Below are 18799 nucleotides of genomic sequence, written 5' to 3' on the forward strand. Positions count from 1 at the left end.
TATATATAGCATACAAAATGTATTAATCAACTGTTTATATTATGGTAAGCCTTCCATCAGCAGTAGACTGTCAGTATTTAAGTTTTTGAGGAGTCAGAAGTTACATGTGGATTTTCACCTGTGTGTGCAGTGAGGGGAAGTCAAGGTCCTAATAATCCCTGAGTTGCTCAGGGGTCAACTGTAATTCGATTAAAATGAGATCTTTCTTTCTGTTTCTTCCTCTCCTCTCCTTTTTTCTCCTCTTCCCTCCTCTATTCTCCTTTTGTTTTCTTTCTGAGAGATTGCAGGGGAAGGGGCAGAGGGAGGGGTAGAGGAGAGAGAATCCCAAGCAGTCTCACAACCCTGAGATCATGACCTGAGCTGAAATCAGGAGTTAACTGCTTAACTGACTGAATCACCCAGGGGCCCCTAAAATGAATTTTAAAAGATATTAAATATTCTGGACTGAATATCCTTAGAGTGGTGAGAGAAAGGTAGAAGCAAAGTCTTCAGAGACTTCAGAGAGTTGAGGAATACATTTTGGGGATAACATGATTATTCTTGTATTTATAACAAAACAAACATTCTCTTGATTGAAAAGGGTTTTGTTTGTTTTTTGTTGCAGGCTGGGAAGGCCACTGTGACTATGTGGTGACTACAGTTATCTTACGACTGAGTTTCCCACTGGAATCATGGAGGAGAAACAGCAGATTATATTGGCTAATCAAGAGGGTGGAACAGTGGCAGGAGCAGCACCTACCTTTTTTGTCATCCTAAAACAGCCAGGAAATGGCAAAACTGATCAAGGAATTTTGGTTACTAATCGGGATGCCTGTGCTTTGGCTAGCAGTGTGTCATCACCAGGAAAATCTAAAGGGAAGATTTGTCTTCCAGCTGATTGTACTGTGGGAGGAATCACTGTCACTCTGGATAACAATAGTATGTGGAATGAATTCTATCATCGAAGCACAGAGATGATTCTGACCAAGCAGGGAAGACGCATGTTTCCATACTGTCGTTACTGGATAACAGGTTTAGATTCAAATATGAAGTATATCCTTGTCATGGATATATCTCCTGTGGATAACCATCGTTATAAGTGGAATGGTCGCTGGTGGGAACCAAGTGGGAAGGCTGAGCCCCATGTTTTGGGGAGGGTTTTTATTCATCCAGAATCTCCTTCCACAGGTCATTATTGGATGCATCAACCAGTATCTTTCTATAAACTCAAACTTACCAACAATACATTGGACCAAGAGGGGCATATCATCTTGCACTCTATGCATCGGTACCTGCCGAGGCTTCATTTGGTGCCTGCAGAAAAGGCTACTGAAGTAATACAGTTAAATGGCCCTGGTGTTCACACTTTTACCTTTCCACAGACGGAATTCTTTGCAGTAACAGCTTACCAGAACATTCAGATTACCCAGCTGAAAATAGATTACAATCCATTTGCTAAAGGCTTCCGGGATGATGGGCTGAATAGTAAACCCCAGAGAGATGGAAAGCAAAAGAACAGCTCTGACCAGGAAGGGAATAGTGTTCCCAGTTCTCCTGGTCAGCGGGTCCGTCTTACAGAAGGTGAGGGGTCAGAGATACAGCTAACTGATTCAGATTCTTTATCGAGGGGTCATGAAACGTCAGGCAAGTGTTTGGAGAAGCCTTCTCTTAGTATAAAACAGGACTTTCTTGGTTTCATGGATATTGATTCAGCTCTTGGTGAAGTTCCTCAATTGAAACAAGAAGTTTCCGAAAGGTAGGTAATATAATAGCCTTTCTGTTCTTAGAGATAAAAGGAAAAATTTGGATTTAATACATTGGTTGTGTGGACTACTGACTTAAGCCAGTATCAAATATACCACAGTTGCTTTTACATTTTGCGAAGTGACAGTTCATTTTTTTGTAATGAATATGAGTTGGGTTTAGGATTTAGAATTATAGGCGAATTAGATGGTTTTTCAGAATGGGGACCTTGTTCATTTAGATATAAAGTTTTTAGGATTTTGTTGATTGTACATGACTGTTCCTTGGTAATATATATAGAGAGAACTCTTCATTAATTGGGGGAGGGAAAGGAAAATACTTTCAGATCATAACTGAAACAGTTGAGGCACAGAAGTAAACTTACACAAAGTAAACTTTTATCTATTTCAGAATTTAACGCTCTGTGGACAGCTAATATCCACAAGTTGACTACAAAATAAGCTGAAAAGCCTTATACGTTAAAATAGCATCATGTGCTGTTGTTTTTTTATTTGAACTTGCAATACTTCCTTTTTTTTAATTGAAGACTTAATTTTTTTAGAGCAGTTTTAGGTTCACAGCAAAATTGAGAGGAAGGTGTAGGGATTTCCCACATACCCTCTACTGACACGTATGCATCCCCCACTATCAGCACCCCCCACAAAAGTAATATATTTGTTGCAGGTTATAAACCATTGATACGTCATAATCATCCAAAGTTATAGATTACATTAGGGTTCATTTTTAGTGCTTTATATTCTATGAATTTGGGCAAGTAATGATCTGTATGTACCATTATAATATCACATAGTATTTTCATTGCCTAAAAATCCTCTGCTCTGTTAATCCTTCCCTTCCCTCCCAACCTCTGGCAACTTATGATTTTTTTATTGTTTCTCAAGCTTTGCCTTGTCCAGACTGTCATATAGTTGGAATCATACTGTATGTAACCTTTTCACATTGATTTCTTTCACTTAGTAGTATGTATTCAAGTTTCCTTCCTGTCTTCTCATGATTTGGTAGCACATTTCTTTTTAGTGCTAAGTAGTACGCCATTGTCTAAATGTACCAGTTTTTTTATCCATTCACCTACTAAAGGGCATCTTGGTTGCTTCCAAGTTTTGGCAGTTATGAATAAAGCTCCCATAAACATTCATGTCAGTTTTTCAGATTGAGTAGGTACCGAGGAACGTTATTGCTAAATCATATGGTAGGAGATGTTAGATTGGTAAAAAATTTCCAAATTGTCTTTTAAAGTGGCTGTGCTGTTTTGCATTCCAAGCAGTAGTGAATGAGACTTGCTGTTGTTCTGCCACCTCCTCAGCATTTGATGTTGTCAGTTTTCTGGATTTTGGCAGTTCTGATAGGTGTATAGTAGTATCTTGTTATTTTAATTTGTAATTCCCTGATGGCAGACAATGTGGAGCCTCTTTTCATGCACTTAATTGCTGTCTGTATGTTTTCTTTGGTGAGGTGTCTGTTAAGGTCTGTAGTCCTTTTTTTTTTTTTTTCTTTTTTTTGGGTTAAGGTTTTATTTACTTAGCACATAAGTTTGGGGAGGGACAGAAGGAGAGGGAGAGAGAAACTCTCAAGCAGGCTCTGCTCTAAGCACAGAGTCCAGAGTCCAGAGCCGGATGTGGAGCTTGATCACACAATCTTGAGATCATGAGGTGAGCTGAAATCAAGAGTTGGCTGCTTAACTGAGTCACTGAGGTACCCCTATGGTCCATTTTTAAATTATACTTTTTCTGGGAGTCCTGCATCGGGCTCCTTGCTCGGCAGGGAGCCTGCTTCTCCCTCTGCCTGCCATTCTGTCTGCCTGTGCTCGCTCTCTTGCCCTCTCTCTCTCTGATTTAAAAAAAAAAAAAAAAATTAAGTTTTAAGAGGCTTTTTTTTTGTTTTTGTTTTTGTTTTTTTTTTTTTAGTATTTTGGAACAGCAGTCCTCTATCAGATATGGCTCTTGCAGGTATTTTCTCCTAGTCTGTGGCTTCTCTTCTCGTTCTCTTGATACTGTCTTTCACAGAGCAGTTTATTTTTATGAAGTTCAGCCTGCGAGTTATTTCTTTCATGGATCTTGCTTTTGGTGCTGTATTTAAAAAGTCCATACTTAACGACATGTAGGCTTCCTCCTGTGCTCTCTTCTAGGACTCTTATGGTTTAGTGTTTCACATTTCAGTTTATTACCCATTTTGATCCATTTGTTTTTTTTGTGAAGGGTGGAAGGGGTGTGTCTGGATTTAGTTTTTTGCATGTGGATGTCCTGCCATTCCAGTACCAGTTGTTGAGAAGATGATCTTTGCTCTGTTGTATTGTCTTTTGCTCCTTTATCAAAGATCAGGTGACTGTATTTATGGGGGGCTATTTCTGGCCTGTCTGGTCTGTTCCACTGACCTATTTGTTTATTCTTTCACAATACCACACTGTGTTGGTTACTTTATAATAAGCGTGGAGTGGGGGAGTATCAGCCCTCCCAACTTTGTACTCCTCCCTCTTTTTTTTTTTTTTTAAAGATTTTTATTTATTTATTTGACAGCTATATATAGGGAGAGCACAAGTAGGCAGAGAGGCAGACAGAGAGAGAGAGGGAGAAGCAGGCTTCCTGCCGAGCAGGGAACCCCATGTGGGACTGGATTCCAGGACCCTGGGACTATGACCTGAGCCAAGGAAGACGCTTAACTGACTGAGCCACCCAGGCGCCCTTCCTTCCTCCTTCAATATTGTGTTGGGTGTTGGCTATTCTGGGTCTTTTCCTTCTTCATATAACGTTAGAATCAGAATTAGTTTATCAGTATCCACAAATAACTTGCTGGGATTTTAGTTGTGGTTGCATTGAACCTTTAGATCAACTTGGGAAGAACTGCCAGCTTGACTATATTGATTGTGTGCATCTGTGAACGTGGAATCTCTTTCTATTTAGCTTCTTATTTATTTTTTTGGTTTTACTCAAATTCAAGTTAGTTAATATGGTGTATTATTTTCAGAGTAGAATCTAGTGACTCATCAGTTGCATATAACACCCAGTGCTCATTATATCAAGGGTCCTCCTTAATACCCATCACCCAGTTACCCTATCCCCCACTCATATCTTGTCCAGCAACCCTCAGTGTGTTTCCTGTAAGTTAAAAGTTTATGATTTGCCTCCCTCTGTTTTTATCTCATTTTATCTTTCCTTCTTTTCCCCTGTGTTCATCAGTTTTGTTTCTTAAATTTCACCTATGAGTGAAATCATGGTATTTGTCTTTTCTCTGACTGATTTATTTCACCTAGCTTGATTCTTAGTTCCATATATGTCATTGTAAATGGCAAGATTTCGTTCTTTTTTATGGCTGAGTAATACTCCAGGGTGTGTGTGTGTGTGTGTGTGTATCAATCACATCTTTATCTGTTTAGCTCTTTAATTTCTTTTATCTGAGTGTTATCACTTGCCTCATGTAGATCTTGTATTTGTGTGTGGGGGGGGGCTGTTTTTTTTTTTATTTCTTTTGAGCTCCGTTCGCAGTGTGGTACCTGAACACATGGCCCCAAGATCAAGAGTTGTATGCTCTACTGACTGAGCCAGCTAGGTGCCCAATCTTGTACGTATTTTGTTAGATTTATACTTAGGCATTTCTTTTTTTTTTTGGGTAATAATGTACATAGTATTGTGTGTTTTTTTAAAAAAAAATATTTATTTATTTGACAGAGATCGCAAGTAGGCAGAGCAGCAGGCGTAGAGAGAGTAGGGGGGAAACAGGCTCCCCGCTGAGCAGAGAAGCCTGATGCGGGGCTCGATATTAGGACCCTGAGATCATGACCTGAGTCCAAACCAAGAGTCGTCTGCTTAATCAACTGAGCCACCTAGGCACCCCTATATATTTGATTAATTTGTATACTCTTCTTTTTCTTCTTTTTTTTTTAAGCCTGGCTCGAGGCTTACTGATTTTTTTTTAAGTTACTATTTTTAAGTAATCTGTGCACCCATTGTGAGACTCAAACCCACAACCCCGAGATCAGAAGTCACATGTTTTACCTACTGAGTCAGTCAGCTGCCTCTAGAGGCTTATTGATTTTATTGATCTTTTCAGAGTAGGAGCTTTTGGCTATTTCTGTTTGTTCAGGTCAGTTAGGCCCTGGTTAACTACTTTCTCTAGAGGTGAGTCCTCATTGTTACTTCCCCCTGTGCTCCCGGTACTCCCACCTGTGAGGGGATATCTACTGTGAGAACCTGGTCTAGCTTCTGGGGATAAAGCTCATAAAAAGTGTGGGAGTTCTTCTTGTTCAGGTCAGTTAGGCCCTGGTTAACTACTTTCTCTAGATGTGAGTCCTCATTGTTACTTTCCCCTGCGCTCCTGGTACTCCTACCTGTGAGGGGATATCTACTGTGAGAACCTGGTCTAGCTTCCGGGGATAAAGCTCATAAAAAGTGTGGGAGTTCTTTTTTGTACTGGAGTTTTTAACTTACAGACTTATTCACACTGAGCCTCTAGCAATTTGTCGGTTTTGATTCAGGTTTTTCTACCCTGGCTGGCACTGGTTCCTGAGTTGGTTTTTACTTATTAGTCTCTGCTGCACTAAAGCCATGACCCCCTGTATTCACCTGTCTGTCTCAGTAGTTTGCACTGTGTCTTCACCTCTCCACCTCTTAGAGATCCAAGAAGAGTTGATTTTTCAGTCTGTTTAGCCTTTTACTTGTTTAGGATACAGTGGCAACTTCCAGGCTTCTTACATGTGGAACTAAAAATCAGGAACTTGCCTCATTTGGAATGTTAGAAAACAAGTGTAGCAGAACTAAATCCCAGCCCAGTACTTTTCCTTTTCTTTCTCACTTAATTCATATCCCCATTAACAACTACTGTTCTTCGTGTTTGAAATCCCCATGCTTATGAGTTTCCCTTGACTTGTTTATGGACAAAATAGTGCTTTGCTTTTTCTAAATGTGGTTTTTAGAGTGAGTGCTCTTTTCAATTTTTGCTTATCACTATAGTATTTTTTTATAGTTCTAACTAGTGAATGCCATCTATAATAACTGGTTTTCCAACCACAGTCCTAATCATCTTAATTACCCAACACAATTAAAAAGAATTTTTGAACAGTTCACTATCAGTATTTTTATGCACATTATAATGAATTTATTTTTATTATGTTTATTTTTTAAAAAGATTTATTTTTAGACTGTGAGAGTGTGTGTGTGCTTGTGAGCCTGAGTGAGGGGATGGACAGAGGGAGAAGGAGAGAATCCTCAAGCAGACTACCTGCTGAGGGTGGGGGTGTCCCTTATATGGGGATCTTGATCCCAGGACCCTGAGATCATGACCTGAGTGGAAATCAAGAGTATCATGGCGGATGTTTAGGTGACTGAGCCACACAGGCGCCCCTGAGAATTTATTTTTAAAATTACTTTGGAGGCCCGGGTAAGAAGGAGTTTGTTAGCTGAAAGGGTCAGGTGTATTTGTTATAGACAGTAGTTTTTCGGTGTACGTGGTCAAGCTTCTTCTCTTATTGGATCAAGAAAATGGTTCCGATTTACAAATTCATAATCTGTTGCTGAAAGGAAAAAATAAATAACAACTTGAAATGCATGCTCCAAGAAACAGCATTATTTTCAGTTGTGAAAACAGTGTTTAGCTGTATGCAAACTTTGTCTCCAAATGCTTGTTTGGGAGCTCAGATTATTTTAGGCAGGTGTTGGCTAATCTGGCCTGCAGCCTGTTTTGTATGGACATAAGAATATGTAAGAAGGGACTATATGGGGCTGCCTGGGTGGCTCGATGGGTTAGGCCTCTGCTTTCAGCTCAGGTCATGATCTCAGGGTCCTGGGATCAAGTCTTGAATTGGGCTCTCTGCTAGGCGGGGAGCCTGCTTCCTCCTCTCTCTCTCTCTACTTGTGATCTCTCTGTCAAATAAATAAAATCTTTAAAAAAAAAAAAAAAAGGGACTATATGAGGCCTGCAAAGCCTTAAGTATTTACTATGTTTCTCTCTACACAAAAAGTTTGCCAGTCTACTGTTTGTTGATTTTAGTTTTTTTTTTTAAATCATACACATTTTTTTTACTTTTATTCTTTGTCTATTCTGTGCTTAATCCATTGAAATAGATTACATCCTATCATTCCATTTTGTTTCAGTTAATATCCTCAGTGTGTTCTTTATTTGTGAATTTAGTGACCACTATCTAGGCTTTGTTACATATGCTGTTTTTTGACCATCTCCTACTAATTTAAACTCTTTTTTATTTCCTGGTCTTTATTATACCATTTACCTGGTTCTCCTAACTCCTCATACTTCCTTTTATTTCCCAGCTGTCTTCATTGGTTCCTCCTAATGTATTCAGCCATTTATTAAATAATGGTATTTCCAGGTATTCTGTTCTTACGGTCTTATTCTTGATTTTGTCTTCTGTTTTCATGTAATATTGATTACTTAACTTTTATTTTTATTTTATTTTAAGATTTTATTTATTTATTTGACAGAGGGAACACAGGAAGGGGCAGTGGAAGAAGAGGGAGAATCAGGCTTCCCACTGTGCTGGGAGCCCGATGTGGGGCTGGATCCCAGCACCCTGGGATCATGACGTGAGCTGAAGGCATACGCTTAAGAACTGAGCCACCCAGGTGCCCAAAATTGATTATTTTGAAAGCCAATAATATGTCTAGCTTAGATTTGATTTCTTAGCTCCACACCTTTAAATTATCCTGACTCCTGGAATTTTACCTGTGGTGTACATTGTAATTGCCACCTCCAACTAATTTTTTCATCTTTTTTTTTTTTTAAGATTTTATTTATTTATTTGACAGAGAAAGATCACAAGTAGGCAGAGAGGCCGGCAGAGAGAGAGGGGGAAGCATGCTCCCTGCTGAGCAGAGAACCCGATGCGGGGCTCGATTCCAGGACTCTGCGATCATGACCTGAGCTGAAGGCAAAGGCTTAACCCACTTAGCCACCCAGGTTCCCCCCCATTTTTTCATCTTAAAACTTTTCTGGGTAGCCTGGGTGGCACAGTCTGTTAAGTGTCTGCCTTCGGCTCAGGTTGTGATCCCAGGGTCCTGGGATTGAGTCCCGAGTTGGGCTCCTTTCTTAGCAGGGAGCCTGCTTCTCCCTTGGCTTGCTTGCTGCTCTCCCTGCTTGTGCACTCTCTCTCCCTCCTTCTCTCTTCCTGACAAATAAACTCTAACCAAAGAAAAATCTACTTTTCTATTAGCTATTAGTCTTTCACATTGGAAATCTGTACATTATTTTTGCCTCCCTCCACAAATCCAACATTGTTCTGTTGATGGATATTTAGATTGTTTCTAGTTTTGACTGTTAGTAATAAAGCTACTATGAATATTCTTGAAAATGACTTCGGGTAGACATGTGCATTAATCTTTGTTATATATCTGGAAGTAGAATTGCTGGGGCATAGCATTGCTGTATTTTAGTTTTAGTAGATATGTAATGCTAGAATTTTTCAAAATGATTTTACCAGTTATACACTTCTACCAACAATCCTGTTACTTCCACATCTTGTCAACACATAGTCTTTTTTTTTTTGTTTGTTTTTATCTGCTTTGGTTTCACAAATTTTTGAGGCAGCTAATTTCATTACTGGATCACTGCTTATTTTGTGTAAGTTGAAATTTGTGTCTTTTTATCTTTGTGCTCCCTCTTTTATAAGTTTGCTTCACTTTCTTTTTTTAAGGTAATTGTAGTTTTAGAGGGCAGAATTAATCCAATACCCTCTTTGATGTGACTGACGTTTAAACATTGGACAAAAAATTCTTCATATCCCGCCAAGAGTTGTGTTCTCCTTTATTTAGGCATTAACTAAACATGACTGACTATCTTCTGTTTTCAGTACTTTTCTAAGCCCCAACCAAAATAACTCTTGCCTTAATGATATTACTACCTTCTACATAATTTAAACCTCAACATTCACAGATCCTTCAACTTTTCCGTGTGTGGCATAGTTTTAAATTTTTTTTTACATTTGATTGGCTAATTGAACACCGTGTATTCCTTGTGTATACCTGGAATCACTGTGTATACCTTGTGTATACCTGGAATCACTGGTATATGTATTTTTTTCCCCAAGAAACGGGAAAAGGTAGGACCCTGGGATCATGGCCTGAGCCGAAGGTGTTTATTACCTTTTTCCCCCATGTCAGAATGCAAGAAGTGAGAATGACATTATTATAGAGAAGAACCACTCTGACCTTATAGGAAAGAAGAGATTAAGTTACAAATACCAAATTAGAAATGTATGAAGTGGTTTTGCAAAACAGTGCTCTGTAGTCTAGAATCCTTTTTTAATCTCAACAGTGAATATCCTATGTTAGGCATTTTCAGAGGGCAGTGTTGATATCCATAAAATGAATTTAATCAGGCCTCTTGATGGACCTTGACATTGTTTCAGTTGTTTGGCCATGACAAATAATGTAGCAGTGAAATTTCTCATGCACATATTCTTGGACACTTTTCCAAATACAAGGATCAGTTCATAGGAATGGAACTGCATGAATCAAAGGGTATACAGGTTTTAAAATTGGATTAATTGCCTAATTCAGTAACAAAAGTTTAAAACCAACTTATATCTCCAGCCTTAGTGTATGAGCCTACTGATTTCTGTACTGTCTCTTTTTTAACATGGTGGTCCAAAACACCCATTCCCACTGTATACCATCTTGACTGGTTTCCCAGTTGCTTTTTTCTCCCCTGCAGTCTATGCTCTACTTAGCAGACTAAATGTTCTTTGAAAAATGTGAATTAGATTATGTCAATTCTTCTCTTAAAACCCCTCAGTGGCTTATTATTATACTTTAAAGGCTGCTTGTCTTACCTCTTTGGACTTAATCTTGTACCATACTTTCCTGAGTATGCTGCACTTCAGCCACCTCTGTTCACCCCTTTTCCTTTAATACTTCCTTTTGCCTTTTTTTTTTTTTTAAAAGATTTTATTTATTTATTTGATGGAGAGCACAAGCAGGGGGAGCAGGAGAGAGAGAAGCAGGCTCCCTCTTGAGCAAGGAGCCCAGTGTGGGGCTCAATCCTGGGACTCTGGGATCATGATCTGAGTTGAAGGTGGACACTTAACCCACTGAGCCATTCAGGCACCCATTCCCTTTGCTTTTAATACCTTAGGTGTTTCTGCATATTATTTTACCTTTGGTAAAACCCCCTCATCTCCCAGGTCTAGTTTCATACTTATTTTTTAAAATCCATTATCTTATTTTTAGTGAATTTCTCTGTTTTGGTCTTTCAGGGTTTTTATGGCATTCATCAGCTATCATCTTAGTGGGTTGGCTAGTATATATTCTGCTTTTCTTACTAGCTTATAAGCTTTTTGAGAGTAAGGATCTTGTTTTACCTAGTACTGATTGCTCAGCCCTTGAGTGATATTCTGTAGGTAGTTAATAAATACTTGAATTTGTATAGTTTAACCAAAACCTGAATAATGTCAATGAAATGAAACTTCTGGAATATTAGAAATACCATTTATGAACACTCATTTGATATTTCATTACTTTGAGTAATTAGCAGTAAATCTTTAACTTGTCATTTAATTTGTTATGTTCCTATTTAAGGTTATGATATATTTCAGTATAGTTTTAGGGGAGAGTATTTTACCCTTCGGAAGTTAGAGTTTCTTATTAGTGAGAGATGGTGCTTTTATATTATCCTCTTTCCAGGATCTTTAGTTTCTTTCTACTTCCTTCCTTCCTTCCTTCCTTCCTTTCTTTCTTTTTCTTTCTTTCTTTCTTTCTTTTTTAAAGACACAACAAGGTTTTTTCTTCGTTGTCTTTTTCCATTATTATTTACTCCCCTTTCCCTTCTTTTATTTATAATCAGTGTTGTTGAATGATTAATCTCCACCCATTGCTTGAGTTACCTCACTTCTTTCTTTCTTTTTTTTTTTTTTTAAAGATTTTATTTATTTATTTGACAGAGAGAGATCACAAGTAGACGGAGAGGCAGGCAGAGAGAGAGAGAGGGAAGCAGGCTCCCTGATGAGCAGAGAGCCCAATGTGGGACTCGATCCCAGGACCCTGAGATCATGACCTGAGCCGAAGGCAGCGGCTTAACCCACTGAGCCACCCAGGCGCCCACCTCACTTCTTTCTTAATATCCCCTGCAGTCTGCCTTTCCTGGTCATATTATGTACTTTTCCTCTTGAAGGTCATATGTAAAGCACTTAACAGGTTGATCAGCCTGTTTATGTCCTTATTACCAGTATTCTGACATTACTTGGCAAATAAAACCCTTCATTTCTCTTTAGATAATACTATCCTTATCCTTCTTTGCTCTTTAGAACATTCTCTTTTCAGCCCTCAAGTTGGGTATTTTAAAAAATTATTCTTCTTATTCTGTTTACACCGTTACTTTTAGTGCATCTTGTGATTCTAACTATCTTATGTGGTAACTTCCAAAGGACACAATTTTTAGATTTTTTTTTTTTTAAGATTTTATTTGAGAGAGAAAGAGAGAGAGCACAAGAGCTAGAGAGAGAGAACACGTGCATTGGGGAGAGGGAGAAGCACACTCCCTGCAGAGCAGGGAGCCAGATGCGGGGCTCTATTGCAGGACCCTGGGATCATGACCTGAGCTGAAGGCAGATGCTTAACTGACTGAGCCATCCAGGTGCCCCCCATTTTTAGATCTTTTCCAGCTCAATTAATTTATTTATATCAGACCATCATAGTTTCTTTTGAGGCTAAAAATGTGGGACTCATCCTTGATGATACTGTTAATCTCTATTGTCCTGCTCTGCCACATCTTACTGGTTCTTCTCTGGTATTTAAGAATTGTGCCCTTATTCTTAAAACCCCTCTTGTTCAGATTCCTATGAATTTATTCCTGAGTTATCTGTTATTTTTCTCTCTTTAGTTTCTCCTGCATTGTGCAACCAAATTTATCTTTTTAACACTTCTTTTTTTTTTAAGATTTTATTTATTTTTGTGAGAGAGAGAGAGAGAGAGAGAGAGCGAGCACACATGGAAAGAGGGAGCGGCAGAGTGAGAAGCAGACTCCTCACTGAGCAGGGAGCCCGATGAGGGACTTGATCCCAGGAGTCTGGGATCATGACCTGAGCCTAAGGCAGATCTTAACCAATTGAGCCACCCAGGTGCCCATATATTTAGCTTTAGTGTAAGTTCTCACATGGTTTTATCAACTTGTTCTTCTACCATCAGTGAATAAGAATTGAGGTTGCTCAACATCCCTGCCAGAACTTTATTCTTTTTAATTTTAGCTGTTCTAGTGATTGTGTAGTGGCAAAGTATTGTGGGTTTTTATTTTTATTTTAAACTTTTTTTTTTTTAAATTTATTTGAGAGAGCGAGTGAATGAGAGCATAAGCAGGGTGAAGGGCAGAGAGAGAAGCAGACTCCCTACTGAGCAAGGAGCCTGATGTGGGACTTGATCCCTGGACTCTGGCATGATGACCAGAGCCGAAGGCAGATGCTTAACCAACTGAGCCACCCAGGCGTCCCTCTTTTGGGTTTTTTAAAGTTGTGGTAAAATATACATAACATGAAGTTTACCATTTTAACTTAACATTTTTAAGTGTACAGTTGAGTGGCATTAAGTACATTTTACAGTTTTCTGTAACCATCTCTACTATCTATTTCTAGATATTTTCTTCATCCTAAATGGATACTTTATACCCATTAAGTGGTAACTCTTTGTCTCTGCTCCTGGTAACTTCTGTTCTACTTTTTGCCTGTATTTTACTTATTCTAGATACCTCATACAGATGAAATCATTTGTCTGGCTTATACCACATAGCATAATGTCTGTAGAGTATATCCATGTTGCAGCATGATTCCTTTTTGTGACTGAATAATATTCCATTGTGTATATATATAACACATTTTATTTTTCGATTCATCTGTTGGTGGGCACTTGGGCTCCTTCTACCTTCTACCTTTTGACTGTTGTGGATAATGTTGCTGTGAACATTGTATTTAAGTATCTCTCAGAGACTCTACTTTCAGTTATTCCGGTTATTTTTCCAGAAGTGGAATATCTGGATCTTGTGGTAATTCTATTTTTAATTTTTTGAGGAACCACTCTACTGTTTTTCATAGTTCCTGAACACTTTTACATTCTCACCCACTGCACAAGGGTCCAGTTTCTCCATATCCTTGCCAACAGTTGTTACTATTATTGTTTTTTTGATGGTCATTTAGTGGGTATTAAGTATTACTGTGGTTTTGGTTTCTATTTCCCTTGTGAATAGTGATGTTGAATATCTTTTCATGTTTTTATTGGCCATTTGTATATTTTCTTTGGACAGAAATGTCTTTTTAAGTCCTTTGCCCATTTTCGAATTGTTTTTTTTTGTTGTTGAGTTGTGACAGTTTTTTATAATAGATGTTACTCTATTATTAAATAAATGATTTGCAAATAGTTTTCTTTTTTGTGTGAGTTGACTCTGATAGTGTCCTTCATTGTACAAAAGCAAGCTTTTAATTTTTTCTTTTTTTTTTTTAAGATTTCATTTATTTGATAGATCACAAGTAGGCAGACAGGCAGGCCTGAGGGGCGGGGAGCAGGCCCCCCGCTGAGGAGGGAGGCCAATGTGGGGCTCGATCCCAGGATCCTGGGATCATGACCTGAGCCCAAGGCAGAGGCTTTAACCCACTGAGCCACCCAGGTGCCCCCAGAGTTAATTTTTTAAAGGTAACTGAATACTGTTATTCTGTGTTTAATTCTTAGGGGTCTACTGATTGCCTTTAAAAAAAAAAAAAAAAAAGTAAAAGTAGTACTATTTTGTTTCAACTCCAGCTGATAGAGTCTGCAATTGAGTTCTGACACTAACCGCTGAGTTAGTGTCAGACTCCACAAGTATGAGGGCATGGTCCCTGAGAAGACTGCCCCTACTTAAGATGCCAGCCTCAAGTGAGGTCTCCAGGCCACCTGGACTTCTTACCAAGTGGCTATGAATTCATAGGTTCCCATGAACACCCTCAGGTTTTCTTACTCACTAGAATATCTTAAGAGAACTCAGGAAAGGACTATATTTATGAGAGCAGTTTTATTATAAAGAATACAGGTTAGAATCCTGAATCATCCAGATGAAGAGACACAGTGTGAAGTCAGGAGGGTCTCAAATGGAAAGCCTCCATGCCTTTTCCCTAGGAGACATACAGGGTATGTCACTCTCCTGGCATATTGGTGTGTTCACCAGGTAAGAAGCTCCATCAAGTTCTGGTGTCCACTTTTAGTTGAGGTTTCATTAAGTAGGTGAGATTGATTAAATCTTTGGTTAAGTGATTGAACTTAAATCTCCAGCACTCTACTGCATCCCCACAAGGCTGCTTTGTAGTCCCAGTCCTCTAATCACAGAGTTGGTCTTTCTAGTGCCTGACCCCCATCATGAAGCTATCTAGTAACTCACTGTTGTTACCTTATTAGCATAATCTTAGATGTGCTCCAGTGGCTCATGAATAGCAAAGACATTTCTATCACTCAGGAATTTCCAGTATATATACATAATTTAAAAAACTTAAATAAAACCACGTGCTGAAAAATATACTCTCTCTTACTTCACTCCTCTTCACCCCCTATTTTTCTTCCTAGAGGAAATTTGTTTTTCCACTTATAATCATTTCTTGTGATATTTGCCTTTGTCTAAATCATATACAGTGCCAGCTAATTACCATTTTTACATGTTATCCAAATCTTTCAGTTGTTATTCTTCCCTCATCAGTATAGTGTCACAAAAATAAATACCCATTTTTAATGTTATGATACAAATTTTCTATACTGTTGAGCCAAGTGGTATACCATAACACATTTCCTTGTATTCTTTTGTTTTTTAGTAATTATTGCCATATATTTTTTTTCCTTAGTTTTCTGTATGCCTAGTGTTAATTCTTTTCAAATTCTTCAGTTAAATCTGGAATTTCTCGGTTTATTCACACACGTACTTTAAAGTAAAAATATTTTGTCTCTTCTGAACATTGTCTTCAGTTGCTCTTTATCTTCCTTTGCTAATCTGAACTGGTTGTTTTCTAACCCCATACAAAGCTGCCTTGGGATTTCATTTTGCTGTCATCCTGCTGACTCTACACTTTGTCTTTCCCTTATGTAGGTCCTCCTGTTTCCTATATTTTAAGCTGTCTGAGTTGCTTTGTGTTCTCTTTTTGTCAAGTACATCTTTCAGTAGTTTCTTCAGAAATGATGTATGGAACATAGAATTTTAGGATATTTAAATAAAATCACTTCTGAGGAGGGGTGCCTCTCTGGCTTAGTTAAGCACCTGCCTTTGGCTCAGGTCAGGATCCCAGGGTCTTCGATCTAGCCCTGCATTGGGCTCCCTGCACAGTGGGGGTCTGCTTCTCCCTCTCCTTCAGTGCTTGACTGTACGCACTCTCTCTTTCTCTTTCTCAAGTAAATAAAATAACTTTTTTTTTTTTTTAAGATTTTTTATTTATTCATTTGACAGAGAGAGATCACAAGTAGGCAGAGAGGCAGGCAGAGAGAGAGGAAGAAGCAGGCTTCTGAGCAGAGAGCCCGATGCGGGGCTCGATCCCAGGACCCTGAGATCATGACCTGAGCCGAAGGCAGCGGCTCAACCCGCTGAGCCACCCAGGCGCCCCAATAAAATCACTTCTGATGGAAATAGTAGTGTCCTTTCAACCTGCGTCACCCCTTTCAGCCTTTAATTTTCTTCTTGCATGGTGAAAAATAACTTTGTTACAGGTTTCCTCATATGTTAAAAATTTATTTGGTTGGGTATCTTTGCTTGAAAATGTGCTTTGTGTGTGTGTGTGTGTGTGTTTAAGTAAGCTCTATGCTGGATGACGTAGGGCTTGAACTGATAACCCAGAGGTCAAGAGTCGCATACTCTGCTGACTGAGCCAGCCAGCTGCCCTCATTTTTGAGGAGTTTGATGCCCTTATGATTGCTGGTCGTTTGAAGCTCTTTACATCTCTTGCTGATCCCTTATATTACAAAATTTCACAGTGATGAACTTTGGTGTGGTTTTCATTTTTGTGTTGTATTTTTTCAATCAGGAAATTCATGTTCCTTAGGTGTAGGAATGTATTTAGTACTATTCTGGTAAATTTTCCACTTAAGGTTTTCTATTAGATGAGTTGGATGTTCTATTTCCTGGATTGGTTATTTTACATAGTCCTTTTTTTTTTTTTCTTCTGTCATTGTCTTTTGCTTTACTTTACATGAGGTTTCCTTGATTTAACTTCTGACTTACTGAATTTTTTTTTTTTTAAAGATTTATTTATTTATTTATTTGACAGACAGAGATCACAAGTAGGCAGAGAGGCAGGCAGTGGGAAGCAGGCTCCCCGCTGAGCAGAGCCCCATGTGGGGCTCGATCCCAGGACCCTGAGATCATGACCCGAGCTGAAGGCAGAGGCTTTAACCCACTGAGCCATCCAGGCGCCCCTGACTTACTGAAATTTTTATTGTAGCTATCAGATTTCATTTTCTGAGAGCCCTTTGTTTTCTTTTGCATTGTACATTCCCATTTTCGAATGGATTTCGTTTTTTCTTTCCTCCCTCCCCCTCTCTCTTTCTCTCTTTTCTCTCTCTTTTTTTCTTTCTTTCTTTTTTTCTCAAGTACCCATTTCATGGAGGCCATTATGTAATGGCTTCTTCTAAGGGGCATCTGTAATATCTGTATACATCTTCACAGTAGTGTTTATGAGGTTAAAAAACATTATATTGTCTACTTGTCTGTCTCCTGTCTGTAAATTCTTTGAGTGTAGGGACTGTACTGTACTGTATTTTGGTAATCCCTGTGCCCAAGAAAATATACTGGCACATTGTAGATGCTCGGTAAATGTTGACTGAATGCGTTTATCTGTAGGACTTAATGTTTTTATTTTTAAAAAGATTTATTTATTTTAAAAATATTTTATTTATTTATATGACACAGAGAGATCACAAGTAGGCAGAAAGAGAGAGGGAAGCTGAGTGGAGAGCCTGACACAGGACTCTGTCCCAGGACCCCTGAGATCATCTGAGCTGAAGGCAGAGGCTTAACCCACTGAGCCACCCTTGTGCCCCTAAAAACGATTTAATTAGTTTGTCAGAGAGGAAGAGTGCACACAAGCAGGGGTTGCTGCAGGCTGAGGGAAGCAGGCTCCCTGCTGAGCAAGGAGCCCAGCCCGTTGGTGGACTCATCCCAGGAACCTGAGATCATGACCCAAGCCCAAGGCAGATGCTTACCCGACTGAGCCACCCAGGCATCCCGAACTTAAACCTTTTAAAATGTGTTTCAGAGTGACTGGTATATGTCATATTTATTTGTTGCATTGGTAATGTACTATCAGCAAAAAAGTAATCCTTTTCTTTAAGTTGTACAAATTGTTTTGCTTGTATTCTTGCTTAAATAATCTTTCACCTCATTTATTTGGATGGAGACTTCTTAGAACTATGAAACTTCAGGGTTGTGTGCAAAATCCTCCCGCCAAGACAAATTTTCATGCTTTATGCATAAAGTTATTTTTGGAAGATAAGGAGAGAAACTTTTTGAGAACCTTTCTAAGAGCAAGTTTAATTCTTCAGGAAAATGTGAAAGCAATTGTTGCAGTAGCAGCCAAGATCTAGCTTTATGAAATTCTCAGCTACTGAACACAAATTCAGGTCATGTGGCTAAATGAAAAGAAGATACAGATTTTTTCCTACATTTTGGAAGTTAATGTCTTGAAATGTGAAGATAACGAGAGAACTTTCATTCCTCAGCTACTTGATACAGAATGGGTATTTATGAGCTTGTATAAAAAACTGACATTATGGGGGCACCTGGGTGGCTCAGTGGGTTAAGCCGCTGCCTTCCGCTCAGGTCATGATCTCAGGGTCGTGGAATCGAGTCCCGCATCGGGCTCTCTGCTCAGCAGGGTGCCTGCTTTCCTCTCTCTCTCTCTCTCTCTGCCTGCCTCTCCGTCTACTTGTGATCTCTCTCTGTCAAATAAATAAATAAAATCTTTAAAAAACAAAACAAAACAAAACTGACATTATGGGACAGGGACAAAGAGCACTTGTTTTGCCTAACCTTTTAATGTTTTTAGTCATTCTGACAGATGTGATATTGTTATGGTTTTGATTGCATATCCCTGATGATAAGTGATGTTGAACATCTTTTCATGTGTCTG

The 18799-nt window shown here is 38.8% G+C and overlaps 1 protein-coding gene across 20 annotated transcripts in view; it reads left to right on the plus strand.

The window, feature by feature from the left end:
- Positions 1 to 18799, plus strand: part of MGA (MAX dimerization protein MGA) — a 176461-nt gene that overhangs the window by 80432 nt on the left and 77230 nt on the right. For all 20 annotated transcript variants that reach the window (XM_047736813.1, XM_047736812.1, XM_047736824.1 and 17 more), the window contains exon 2: positions 605 to 1735. In XM_047736813.1, coding sequence (XP_047592769.1) covers positions 672 to 1735 — 1064 coding nt within the window. In that variant the 5' untranslated portion in view covers positions 605 to 671. The remainder of the gene's footprint in view (positions 1 to 604; positions 1736 to 18799) is intronic.

This window comes from Lutra lutra, chromosome 7 (assembly GCF_902655055.1).
Source record: "Lutra lutra chromosome 7, mLutLut1.2, whole genome shotgun sequence".
Taxonomy (NCBI): Eukaryota; Metazoa; Chordata; class Mammalia; order Carnivora; family Mustelidae; genus Lutra; species Lutra lutra.